The sequence below is a fragment of the Alternaria conjuncta genome, assembly GCF_024043145.1.
Source record: "Alternaria conjuncta strain BMP 0040 chromosome Unknown scaffold_5, whole genome shotgun sequence".
Classification (NCBI taxonomy): Eukaryota; Fungi; Ascomycota; class Dothideomycetes; order Pleosporales; family Pleosporaceae; genus Alternaria; species Alternaria conjuncta.
The window spans coordinates 258,932-272,267 of NW_026250094.1; the positions used below are offsets into that span (position 1 = coordinate 258,932).

Below are 13,336 nucleotides of genomic sequence, written 5' to 3' on the forward strand. Positions count from 1 at the left end.
ACTTGTGGGTTGATACGATGGTAGGCGAATTCAGCATGATAGATTGGGGCCTCCACTTACGAAATCCAGTGCATCATCCAAGACGACGCTGCTAACAAAGCGAGCGCTCTCGCTCAGATGTGCGCAATCTACAGTTGCGCCATGGCCACGATAGTGGCCCTAAACGGAGACTCCGCCGACGCCGGCCTACCTGGCATTCCGCCTACGGCCCGCAACACCACCGCAACCTTCGTCACCCCTGGACTACACATGGTGGAGCGATCATCCTTGGAGAACATGTTGGCAAATCACACCTATGATGGTGTAGACGTCGATTGTGTATACAACACGCGCGCCTGGACATTCCAAGAACGATTACTATCGAATCGAAGTATCTACTTCCTCGGCGAACAGGTGTACTTTCATTGCAAGAAGCAGCTTGTATGCGAAGACAGATACATCAGCGATGACAGCGGATTCTATACTCTGGACAAGATGCGCACGACAAGCGCAGAACTGAAGTCCAAGACTACTCGAGCTAGCACATATAGTCCACTGGACGAGTTTCGTTGGTACGAAGAAATCGTTGCGGAATACACGGCAAAGAAGATGGGCTACCCGGACGATATCATCAATGCTTTCACCGGCATTCAGACTATGCTAACTCGCATGTTTGATTGGCCATTTGTCGGCGGCCTCCCGACTTCCTTACTGGATCTTGCATTACTTTGGACTCCTGTCACCACTATTGAGCGGAGACTGACAGCCTCGCAACAACCAAGCTGGAGTTGGTCGGGCTGGATCGGGCGAGTTCGATATGCAGATCTTGTGCGCCCAGGCCATAGGCCGATAAGCTCGTTGTTCAGGCCGCTAGCCAAACATCAGCTGGCCACGCCAGCTACGATTGTCTTCGAATGTATGAGCGTTCCTCTGAAAGCGTTCAACCTCACCAAGTCTCCGAAAGGGCTTTTTGACCCATTCCAGAGCACATCTAGCCCCATCACCGAAGACTCATGCTACGTCTTCGACAGCAACAAACGTCGCTGTGGCATGCTCATAGGCCTTTCTCAAGAAAACGCGTCTGATATAGCCAGTGACAAACTGAAGCTCCTCGCGCTTTCGGCTTGGAAGTCGAACAACAGTCTCACGAAGAACGGGCCAGTTATCTCTCATCTCTCGGATAATGGATATTTCTCAGACGAAGAGGTGTACGATCAAGCTTTCCGCGATGCAGAGTGGTGTACTTACAACGTCATGCTCGTTCGCTCGGTAGGCGACGCATATGAGAGGGTTGCAGTGGGACAGATGCACGTAGACGCGTGGCATGGAGCGGGTGAGACGCGGGGAAGGTTCGCGGTGAATTGATCATATGGCGATACAGTAACAACGCACAACTATAACTCAGAGCATGAACAGTGGCAACATGATACACACCCTTCGAAAAGCTCAAGGAGCGTATACTTTCCCAGTGCCTATATGTACTGTTCAATCATTGAGTAGGCACGTCGCGCGTTGTGCAATTGTCATGCGGCATCTTGCCAAACCAGCTCCCTTTTTGGGGTGTTGCCAAAGCCTTCCGCATAACAAGGTCCGCCATCAACAAGCCAGTTCCCTGTTCAGTTGGTGGACGCCACCCTCCAAACAACGGCACCTTCCTCAGATAGATCCTCGAGTATGCCGTGCCGCAGTCTGGTTGCATAGGTATGCTAAGCATTATCTGACTTGGCCTCGACGTCTCATGTCCTCCTTTTGATACCAAGCGGGTTGATATCACCGTTGTTTCTCCAGCACGTCGATTTGCGCGAGGATCACATCCTTGCACCATGGGAGCGGATTTTTTGTCATGGCGCTGTACACATTCGTGAGGTACTGCTCTGTTGAGAGTCCGTCGGTGCATATAGCAGGGATCATGCAATGTCTGGCGACGTGTGTAGCGAACAAGAGGCGTGATGTTCGGCCGTTGCCATCTGGGAATGGATGGACGCTGACGTAGTAGAGAGTGTCCCATACACCCTTTATCAGAGGATGTATGTCCTCTTGGTCGTGCGCAGCGAACTTTGACCACCGCTCCAGATTCGCTTCCACTTCGCCTGGATAGGGGAATATGGCCTTTGGGTTCGACTGAACCTGGACTGGCATGTGGCGGATTAAGCCAGCCTTGAATGGCATTTGCATGCCTCGAAACAGGATTCTTGACATGATCCTTATGTCCCCTAGGAGGTTCTCCGGGGTTGATGCTCGCTCGACATAGGTACTCGATAGTACAGCCTGTAGTGCGACACTGTTGTTGCGCAGTTCGAGATACTCTATCTCCTTGGACTCCTCGCCGTTGTCGAGTTTTATCAACTCGCTCGAGGATGGAAGCCGCAAATTCATCGCGTTGAGCAACGCGCTTCCACCGTGTTTTTGCAATGGTATGGCCGCTTCGACCTTCTTTGCGGTCGCTAACGATAGACTGTTGTGTTCTATGGCGCAGCTTCTCCAAGAAAAATTGGCAAGTACGTTACTACAAAACATTGTGGTATCTTGCACGGTCTTTGATGGTGATGTGTCCTCAGCTCTTAGCTGGAAATCTTTTCGCAGCGTATCCAAGTATGCAAGTTCTTGACGCATTTGGTGTTGCGCATCTCTCCAGGGTGCTGCATTTCGTATCTGGTAGACCTTGTCCCATACTGTTCCGGAACGGGCGAGCGTAGTCCACTCCGGTCCATATTCGAGAAGACCGTCGAATTGCGCATAATGCTTTCTGAGGAGGGTGTTTCGCGCGCGGATGATTTCTTTCGTCCACTTCATGTTGTTTGCGTTGCTGATTTTCTGTCTGTGTTGATGTTCCGAAGTTTGGTGCAGGTTAACAGAATCTTTTCGGAGGTTTAGGGTTGCTAGTAGCTGCACTTCTATGGTACTTGCCCCTACTTCCATGGTACTCTCTCTGACTTCCATAGTACTTGCATCCACTCAACCATAACATAGCAGCGGCGAAGGTCCCAAATCCAGCATCACTCGCACTCGCTATACTATTGTAGTATCTTACAATATCGTTGATGGTGATTAGTCCTCAGCACTTAGCTGGAACATTCTCCGGAGTGTATACAAATGTGCGAGCTCTCGATGCATTTCATGTTGTGCACGTCATCCTAGGAAAAAGCTAAACAGGTCTGCAGCCTACATTAACGTAGAAACCTACAAAGTAGGTGGCCTAACGTTGATGTAGGCTCTAGGCCTGTTCAATTCTTTCCTTGTATAAGGTGTGTGCATCTTTCTAGGGTGATGCATTTCTCCCACAGCCTGCATTAGAGGAAATCATCTGAGCCAGCCCACGCGCACAGATTGTAAGAGGCCAGTACAAGACGCCGATCTTCCTTGTTCATGGCACGAGCGATGACTTGATCCCCCGGGAACAGTCGCAGGGGACGTACGAGGCGCTCGTAATGGAAGGTGTGTCATCGGGCCTTGCTATCGTCGAGGGTGCGCCGCATATCTGCGACCTCAGTAGCAATCCTGAGTCAGAAGGGTGGAAGGGTATGCTGAAAGGCTATGATTCCCTTTCTGCCGCGATAGCCCATTCCAGTTCTGCTGCTGCCGGGTGTTCCATCTGATCGGGTTCTTTCGGTTGCGATAGCCCTCGTTCGAGAGGCCTTCAACGTAAAGGGTGTAGTGTGGATTCGGGACTCATGGATGGCTCATTCGCGATGTATCATAGCCAGTGGCGTCTACAATCGAATCAGCTCGGTGCTTTAGGTGGAAAAGAACAACATCGAGGGATATAGTGTAGTAACTCAATATCATCCCAGCGGAACACGCTGGATGGGATCATCATCGTACCTGCTAATCTGTGATTGTCTGAGCGGCCAACACCTGGATCTAGTTGATGCGATGACTCGGAATCAAAGATAGTTATGATTGTAAGGAAGTGCGCAAGCGACGACTGTTGCTGCCGGTAGTACAGTATGGGTATATGCGAGGCTGTTAGAGTGTCGGCAGGCCATCTCCAAGGCCCCTGGAAAAGCGCGGGCCTGGGCAGGGTCCAATTATGCGCTAACGATATGTGCTCGACGCCCGCGTCACTGTTCCCTGCCACCCCGCCACGCCTGCTTCATCCATCTGCATGACTCTCTTTGGCATTCCAACCGCGATCGCATTTGCTTGCGCCGCGCTTCATCTCCATGGGCCTCAGAAGCACGGCCAGCCCCTCGGATGCCATGTGCACGCGTCATATACTTTCTTTCTCGCGCTGCTATAAGAGCTTCAGTTCCATCTCGTTCACAGCCAAGGGCTTTGTAGTGTTCAGGCAACAGCGCTGTACCCGGCAGAAAGCGACTCCAACGGAATGTGACATGCGGAGAGCCAACACTACCGAAAAGAAGCGATATTCGGATCTGGATTGCAGTTCAGCAGCACCCCATTGTAAGCGCCCAAGGCCACTACATCCAGGGCTAGAGCATATGACACGAGAAGGATACTAGAACCCGCAAACGGTCTTCCACATACCATAGTCACTTGCGCATGCCTTTACAAAGTAGCTTGGCTCACGGTCGTCGCAATGCATCTCAGGCAATAGCTGGTACGATTACGGCGTGAGCATGTTCTCTGCTAACGATAGACAACGCCCGCACTACGGACGAGAATGCTTCTGGAACAGCTGATCTGCAAATGCCGTAGATAACCTCGCATATGGCGTATGCTGTATTCAATCATCTCTCAGCTTTCGATCTTGAACGGTCACGACTTCACACATGAAGAGTGGTGGCGCCGAATCGTTGGCAGGCCCCCACCTCAGCCTGATCACCTGCCGTGCCGCTCAACTTGATATTAGGTTCAGCCTTGGGAGAACTACTGCGATCCGTCCTGAAGGTTCTTCTACCACCTCAGGAGCCATCTTCGACGCGCCTAGAGATATCTATTTACCATTCGCAATGCACCAGTATACGAAGTCCTCGCCGCAGAGGACCACTGCGGGCGGGCAAGAACTGGACGGCATCCAGCCTCGCGAGGACGAGGCTGCGATGAGACCGGGGAATGAATCCATCCGCTCAGGCTTCAACGTGAGCCCGGTGCTTCGATCAAGCCTCGACCCAGTCTCGACTGCGACTCCGTCTTCAGTCCCAGACACAGCTTTGGAAAGGTTTGAAAAGCCTGCTTCTTCCGACCAAACTGGAAGTTCAATCAACCACCTGCCTGTCACCTTACTTGGTAGACGCCCGAGGTGGAAACGGACATGGATAACGCCTGTCACAATACTAGGCTTCTACTTCATATGTAAGCATGATAAACAGCGTTGTACATCTGCTTGTTCATAATACTAATGGCGTCTAACCAGCCAGCATTTGTGCAGCAACGCACTACTGCTTCTTCGTATACCTCGACGGTCGTATCATCTCTCCAGAGTCTATGCCTTCCACGAAGACTACTACAGTACCACAAGCCTACGCTACTACGGTATCGCTGGTACTAGTCACCGCATTTCGCGCTGCAATAGTAGCAAGCATCGGCACATGCTATACGCAACACCTTTGGGCAACGTTCAGAAAGCGCACTCTCAAGGTACTATATTTCTCAGTCTAGCTAGCGGAACGGAAGCTTACAATGTGCAGATCAGCCTTATCGAAGATCTTTTCCAAATGCAGACCAATCCGCTCCGCCTTTTCAACTACCACTTGTATTTCGAAACGCCAATGCTTGTAGCTGTTGCTACGTTTTGCTGGCTTGTACCCATTGCAACACTGTACCCTCCAGGTACTCTAGTCGTCGGACTGCAATCGTCTTCCATCGATCAAAGCTTCAATGTGTCCGTCTTCCACTATAGGACTCTCAAAGACATTACGGACGACAATGTCATAGCCCTAATTAGGTGTGAATACGATTGTAATACAGACTGATGGTGCGATTTGCGTCCCCCGCCATTCCCGGAAGCGCTACAGAATTCGTCGCTGCTAGAAGGTTGTTCTTCAAGGGGGTTAGTTCATCTCATGCCAAGCAAATCATAGTGTTTCCAAGGTCATGTTTGTCAGATACTGATTTGCCTACAGCATTATTCCTAGTATGGATTATATTATACGCACAAATCTGATTGTAGGTGAGATATCCAGGCTGAGGCAAGTAAGCAGAGAAAACTCATCGTATGAACTCAATTTTCTGGGGACCATCCTGGATTGCGAGACTACGAACCGCTCCATAGAAAGCACGATCCTGCAGTTAAGCCACCGCCAACCCCTTCCCCAGTATCCGGAGATGGTCTGGCAGATCGAACATCCCGAACCCAGGTGTGAGTTAAAATACTACGTTGGATCAGAACTTTTCCCTGGGAATAGGTCCATCACCTATCGCATCAGGCACTACGAAGTGAAACCACGGTATTGGCCGTGTTTGGACAAAGACAGATGGAAGCCCACTATCAATCAGTCGCTTCCTGAATACAGACAGAACGTTAGTCTTCCGGACTCTGGCATACATTTCGTTGTACCTGTAACCGAGACAGTGTGTCGGCCGAGAATAGTAAGATATCACGTCACCATCACACATGCTGGTGGAGCACAACATATCTCTTATGTAATTGGAGCCGAGGGATCTGTACCAGAATACACGCCACAGTTTAACAGGTTCAACGGAACTTTTGAGCAATGGTCACAGCTTGCAGACACTGAATCGATATACCACAATTTTGCATGGAACCTCGATCAGCCTGGAAGGAGTTTCGAAGTCAGCTTATTTGAGTATCCCAGCATGTCTAACGATACGAAGCCTTACACAACTGAAAATGGTACCGACGTGGAAACGTGCCTGCTCGAAGCACAGAATCTGTCGTCCGACAGGCCCGATGATGAATCACCGGGCCAGATCTGGGCCCTCGGTGTCTTCGAGCAAAGACTCCATGACATCGATGAGGTTTATGAATGCCCAGCATTTGACTCTAATATGGCCAATGAGCTCCTCATCAACACCACAATCTCCGCACTGGCCCTAAACCAGCGCTTCGACACCGTCAACGGAACAGAGACCCGCACCTTCACTGTTTACCGCTTCGAGAACAAGCTCGCCTTCTTCCTCCCATACGGTCTCTCACTCGCCCTGGCGATACCAATCCTAGTACTAGGACTCGTAGCTCTTTACGTCCAAAACCACGGCGTTTCGGCTATCAGTGGAGGTTTTATGCAGCTTCTTATGACGACTACCGCGCGTGGTTCACTCGAAGCTGCGGTTATGAGGGGCTCTGGTACGCTGGGTGGATACGAGAATGTTTCGGAAGAGCTGCGGGGGATGGAGGTTAGGTTTGGAGAGCTGGTTGAAGTTAGTGGGGATGAAGTCAAGGACACCGATACGCTTCTGAGTGGGCATGACGGGCTTGTTGATGCGCAAGATTATGATAGTTCGCAGTCAGGTGTGCAGGCTGCGTCTGGAACGGAGCGGTTCGAGAACAGCGTTTCTGTAGCGCGAAGAGCCGGCTTCGGCACGGTCGATGAAGTGATACCATTCAGGAAGGAAGCAGAACAGTAGTTGGAGGCTTTGTGCTCTAGGAAGCTACGAAGGGAGGAAAATTGACGGGTTTGCACTGATTCAGGTTGTCCGGGCACTTGCAATGCTGATGGTTCAGCTCTGACGGTGACGGTGACGTACACCAGAAGTCACTTCGGTTAAAATCGAATCGCGTTACCCTCCGTAAAGCGGCATGTTGTGTAGCGCATCGCATTCATGAGAACTCCGAAGGTGTTGTGATGATGAGCAAAAAGAGGCAAAAGCAAAATATCCAACAGCGCCACCGGTGCATTGCCTGTACGCAGCTAAGCGGACGCAAATTCACCCCTCAAAAACGAACAATACATATGTACTACGTTCGGTTAATATCTTTCTATGGGTTTTCTGTTCCTGTTACTCGATACGATTTATGGCGTCACGGCACTAATCTCGGTGTTATGTCAACCGTGCTCACCGGCGGTAAGATTAAGTCTCTCTTCGGTATTGTCTACGGACCGTTTCCAAGCTTACACACCGAGCCAGGGGGAAGGTTGTATTGCTTGCTCCTCCCGTTCGCTCGCTCTTCTTCGTAAAGTTTGTTTTACACATTACATTGTAAACTCCAGAATCATCGCCAGACCCAACAATGCAGACGCGCAAAAACCAACGGGTAGCTTTTGCGGCAGTTGCGTTTCTTTCTGCCTTTGCATCCAGCTCGCCAGCACAACCACTCTCGCGTCGCGATGTAGCTTCCCTATCCGACGTCCATTCTCTAGCACTCAAAGAGCGTGGTATACCGGTCGTCGACTCAACCATTCCCCTCAAGCTGCGTTCCGGCGCTGGCAGACAACTTGCGAAACGCCAGAATGGTGGGCCTCTACGCACAATCTATGATGGAGCGCAATATGCCATTGACGTGACCATCGGTACGGAGACGCTTCAAGTTTTGATCGACACTGGAAGCAGCAGCTTTTGGGTACCGAAGGCCGATTTCGTGTGTGTAGACGTAAACGGCACGCAACAGTAAGTCTCGACACCTTAACATACTCTCATCTGGTACCTCAAATCTGATATTGAACGTTAATCATTGTAGATCTCAGCCCACTTGCGGATTTCCGAAATTCGGCCCCAAAAGCTTCTCCGGCGGCCAAATCGCGGACCAGAACTTCAACGTGACGTATGGCGGAGGGGAGTTTGCGACTGGCATTGTGGGTCTTGAAGACGTTGGCTTTGGAGGTGTGACCGTCAAGAATCAGAAGATGTCGTTCGTGGATAGAACCTACTGGCTGAGCGCAGGCAATCTGACTAGTGGGCTGATGGGTACGTAACGCATGTTGTCTGTTTTGAGGTTTTGTTAACGAAAGTTACTAGGCTGGGGGCTTGGTGCCACCACCGCCATCTTTGAGGGCGCAGACCCGTCTCAAGACGGCGGGAAAAAGCCCATCTTTGTCAAACCATGGCTGGAGACCGCCTATGACCAAGGCTTGGTGGCAAAGCCCATCTTCTCGGTCGTACTCGGTAAGAGGGGCAAAGACGACGCGGACTTGTCAGCTACAGGTTTCCTTACGATAGGAGGAGCGCCATCGTCATCGTCGTTGCCGCTCACGGGTGCCTACGCTACCACGCCAATCCTCAAAGAAACGTTCGATCATTACCAGCTGAAGAACGAGTATGTCCACTATGTCATCCGACCTGACGGGTTTGTGGTCAACGGAAAGTTCATCGCCTGGGCACCAGGTACCTCCGCAGGCACCCATTACGGTGACAGTCAAGACCGATTCACGATCCTTGACAGCGGAACCGCGTACACCATGATCCCGAAGGCCCTTGTAGAGACGATCGCTGCAGCTTTCGACCCTCCAGCTTCCTTCAGTGAGGATGACGGGCTCTGGGTGGCTTCATGCAATGCGAAACCACCTTCTGTCGCCATTCGCATCAACGGAACGAACCTTCCCTACGCCTCATCAGACGTTCTCGTCGACGGCACTCTAGGCGTAATCGACGAGGAGAAGCAGACATGCATAGTGGGTTTCATGGAACCATCTACTCCGCCTTGGGGTGGCGACCTGCCGTATATCCTCGGAGCCAACTTCCACAGGAATGTGCTAGCGGTACACGATATTGGAAACAAGGTGATGACGTTTGGTGCGCTGAAGTGGAACTGATCTCGTATCCATTGCGACGCTGATAGCATACACAAGATTACATTTCGATAGAAAATACCTTCATATCTGTTATGCACGTCAATATACCGTAGCTCTCTAGAGATCTGTCATGTTCGTCCGCCTAGTGTTCTTCCCCTTTGCGTGTTAGCATCATGGCCAGCCGTTCCAACATGACCGTCAATCCACGGAGTGGTGGTTGACTCCTTCCCTTCATGTCGGTCCGAGGTCGCGACATACACTCAGGCCAGAAGAGTACGCCGACAAATGGATGCTGATATGTGCTAGCTCAGTCCTCGTAATGTAGCAGCGTACCTCACAAATAAGCACATCGCACAGCTAGACGTATCACTTAATTTATTGAGTCTTAGACTTGGTGATAGGCATAGCTAGGGTAAGCTCGCCTACGCAAAGACTACCGCAGCAAGACACAGAGCTCCAGGAAGACCCTGGATAAAGAAAATCTTGGTATTTGCCGTACACCCTCCATAAACACCCGCCACAAATACACAACCCGCGAAGAACAGAGCAATTTGAGGCGCAAACACGGCACTGGGATGGGCCAGAGACCACAAGAGGCCAGCTGCCAGGAATCCATTGTACAGGCCTTGGTTGGCGGCCATGGTCTTGGTTTTGGCCGCAAAGTCAGGCTTGAGTGCAAATGCTTTCAACCCTGCTGGTGAGGTCCAGAAGAACACCTCCAAGGCCATGATGTAGACATGGAGCGCGGCGAGTAGAAGAACGGTAATAGAGGCGAGGAGCGGCATGGTAGGCGCAGATTGAGGGTTGGATGTGGTATCGATTTTAAACGAGATGATGATTTGAGGGTATGGTCGAGTCTGGTGATGAGGGGGAATCAAGGTGAATAAATAGCTAGAGGCTACTTCGGCTTTACTTGAGAAACGCTAGTCTCAACGTGTTGCAGGAATGCTAGCGACACGGGCAAATTCCTTCCTATAATGCCGAAGGACCTCACGTTCCAGAGAGAATTCGAGATTAAGCTATGAAAGTGTAGACCCCAGGGTGTTCAGCTTTTCCTAAAGTTGACATGCCCCGGGGAAAGCTATTGCGCAGATAAGTCTTGAAGCTAGGTGTTAGTTTTGTGGAGGCGAAGAGGCAAGGTTCCCAAAGGTTGAGTTGGTGGCTGTGCGCGCCGGCTGTTGCCTAGCCGTGCATAGCTCTAGCTGACTGCGGTCATCACTGCCCCGCGCCATAAAGCGACAACCACGTTGGATGCCATCTCCTGTTCTTCTTCGCACAACATCAGTTTCGCCACTAACCTTTTTTTTTACATTCTATTGTTCATATTGTTGAATGCTATCCATAGTAATGACTGCAAAGTTACATCCAGATCATGCGTCTATTACGAATGAATGAAGATGGAGACGTTAGCCTTGAAGACCACCCGGAAAAGACTGAGCCGTACGCAATACTTTCGCATAGATGGGGGGAAGACCATGAAGAGGTCAACTTCAAAGATGTGATAGAGCACACGTACAGGCACAAGAGAGGATACGCAAAAATCCTTGGCTGTGGAGAACAAGCAAAGCGGGATAACCACCAGCTCTTCTGGATTGATACCTGTTGCATCGACAAGAGTAGCAGTGCAGAGCTTTCCGAGTCGATTAACTCCATGTGGCGTTGGTACTGCAACTCTCAAGTCTGTTACGTCTACCTAGATGATGTCCGTGCAGGCATTGATGAGGCTGAAAAGGATACTGCATTCACCAAATCAAAATGGTTCACGCGAGGTTGGACACTTCAAGAGCTACTAGCACCCCGGAGACTTGAGTTCTACGACGCCGAGTGGAACCAGATTGGGACGAAAGAGAGTCTAGCAGATAAGATCTGGGAGATCACGAACATCAACAAAGACTTCCTTGGCTCAGACATCTCCTTACTCAAGCAAGCGAGTATTGCTGAAAGAATGTCGTGGGCCTCGAAAAGAACGGCAAAACGGGAAGAAGACATCGCTTATAGCTTGCTCGGAATTTTCGACATCAACATGCCTCTGCTGTACGGCGAAGGCGCGAAAGCCTTCCAGAGGCTACAAGAAGAGATCGTGAAACACTCAGATGATCAGTCAATATTGGCATGGACTTCATCGCCTGCGCAAAACCACAGTGGTAAACTTTTCGCCCATTCGCCAACTGCATTTGCCGCTTGCCGCGATGTTGTGCGAAGCATACAACAAGGTCAGGTGAAGCCGTATTCCATAACAAACAAAGGCCTCAAGATCAGTCTACCACTCATCAGGGGAGACAATAAGGGCGAGTTCCTCGCGGTGCTCAATTGTAGACGCCGATATGACACATTCGGTAATTTGGCATTTCCGGTAAAGCATGGGGACAACAGTCACCAATATCAGAGGCGAGCTGGCGAGCTCCAGCTCGTTCCTTTTAGCGACGGGGTTCTTGCAAGAGTGCAGCCGATGTATATCAGCATGGGGCCGCTTGCTGACTACTCGACAAACCACCTGAAGGACAATACATCTATCTTACGCGCGCTACCGAAAGGCCTTAAAGTCTCACAGATATTTCCTCCCGGCCCATCATCTCATGAAACGCACACCTTTGAGGGCAATCGGTATCCAGACTGTCCACAAGATCCGGACAACCGGACCCTTGTGGTGTTAAGTTCGGGGACCACTCGATGCTACCTTTTCATGACGTTCTTCCACAAGAATGAGTTCTTTCAAGACTACGTCTGGGATGCCCGGCTTCTTCCTGTTCTCGTCGACGACAGCTCCGATATTGAACAGGTCTTCAATGCATGGAGCTGTGAGGATCTGTCAACTCTGCAACGAGTCCAGCATTCATCTTGTGGTAGAGTGGCTCTTCGAACTATACCACAGGTCATCAAAGGTCGAAGATATACAATCATCGAGATCATCGATTGTGGTTCAGATATTGGTATACGCCTTCGAAATATCTATGAGTCACTTCTTGTAGTCGTTCGATCTATTGGATACCGCCTATGTCGTGTCATTTACTGGACCTTTGATCTGTTGTTCAAGGGGGGCAGGCTCCGTGATCTGCCCCCAGCACTAATGCTGTTTTGCATTCCATACCTATCATCATCCCGAGATCCTGACAAGTACCAGACGCCGAGGATCTACATCATCTCTACTTTTCTAATTTTCGTTTTTGTTAGATGGAATGAACTGCGCCTATTTCAGCAGCTCCAACGAGAAGAGAAGATTGTTCTAGGTTGGCAGAATGTTCGAGAGTTCGATCCAATCATTGGCTATATTGCTGTTCTGCTAGTAGTCGTCTTTCTACCTTGTGTTCTTCTCGAACGGTATTTGGAATACGACTTTGGTGTTCCGTGGATGATTGTAGGGGCTCTGGTATCGCCGTTATTAGCTAATATCACTCGAGACTGATTTCGGTTGCATTTAGGGGAACTAATATAAGACTTAGTAGTTCTTAGCTTTACCGTAAAGCAAAGCATGAATGACCCCAATGACAAATGGAACAAATGGACTAGATAGTACCTGGATTGCAAATGCTGTGGCGTCTTGCATAGCACTATCATGCGAGATTGATTCGTTCGCCGCTATGGCAAGTGGAACAAAGTGTGCCAAGCATGTAGCTGTAGCGAAAAGACAACTGGGTCAACTTCATCTTTCTTAGCATTACCTCTATTATCTTTCTCAACACGATCTTACCCCGACATACTATATATCAGGTTTGGCCATTTTCGCGTAGCAGAGCCTGCGACTTGGCATCATTGCGCAATAATTG

The 13,336-nt window shown here is 50.2% G+C and overlaps 5 protein-coding genes across 5 annotated transcripts; 4 read left to right on the plus strand and 1 right to left on the minus strand.

The window, feature by feature from the left end:
• Positions 1-141: 141 nt before the first annotated feature.
• J4E85_003749 (uncharacterized protein) lies at positions 142-1,344 on the plus strand (the record flags this gene model as incomplete). Its single annotated transcript, XM_051468015.1, has 1 exon — positions 142-1,344. One exon carries the CDS (start codon positions 142-144, stop codon positions 1,342-1,344), a length of 1,203 nt encoding a protein of 400 aa, XP_051327607.1.
• A 405-nt stretch (positions 1,345-1,749) lies between these two features.
• Positions 1,750-2,772, minus strand: J4E85_003750 (uncharacterized protein; the record flags this gene model as incomplete). The annotated part of the gene is made up of 1 exon (XM_051468016.1): positions 1,750-2,772. The coding sequence occupies one exon, from the start codon at positions 2,770-2,772 to the stop codon at positions 1,750-1,752; it is 1,023 nt and encodes a 340-aa protein (XP_051327608.1).
• Positions 2,773-6,496: 3,724 nt separating this feature from the next.
• Positions 6,497-7,470, plus strand: J4E85_003751 (uncharacterized protein; the record flags this gene model as incomplete). The annotated part of the gene is made up of 2 exons (XM_051468017.1): positions 6,497-6,525; positions 6,576-7,470. The coding sequence occupies 2 exons, from the start codon at positions 6,497-6,499 to the stop codon at positions 7,468-7,470; spliced, it is 924 nt and encodes a 307-aa protein (XP_051327609.1).
• A 604-nt stretch (positions 7,471-8,074) lies between these two features.
• On the plus strand, positions 8,075-9,593 carry J4E85_003752 (uncharacterized protein; the record flags this gene model as incomplete). Its single annotated transcript, XM_051468018.1, has 3 exons — positions 8,075-8,451; positions 8,522-8,748; positions 8,800-9,593. The coding sequence occupies 3 exons, from the start codon at positions 8,075-8,077 to the stop codon at positions 9,591-9,593; spliced, it is 1,398 nt and encodes a 465-aa protein (XP_051327610.1).
• Positions 9,594-10,944: 1,351 nt separating this feature from the next.
• J4E85_003753 (uncharacterized protein) lies at positions 10,945-11,900 on the plus strand (the record flags this gene model as incomplete). The annotated part of the gene is given in 2 exon segments (XM_051468019.1): positions 10,945-11,874; positions 11,889-11,900. 2 exon segments carry the CDS (start codon positions 10,945-10,947, stop codon positions 11,898-11,900), a joined length of 942 nt encoding a protein of 313 aa, XP_051327611.1.
• Positions 11,901-13,336: the final 1,436 nt, after the last annotated feature.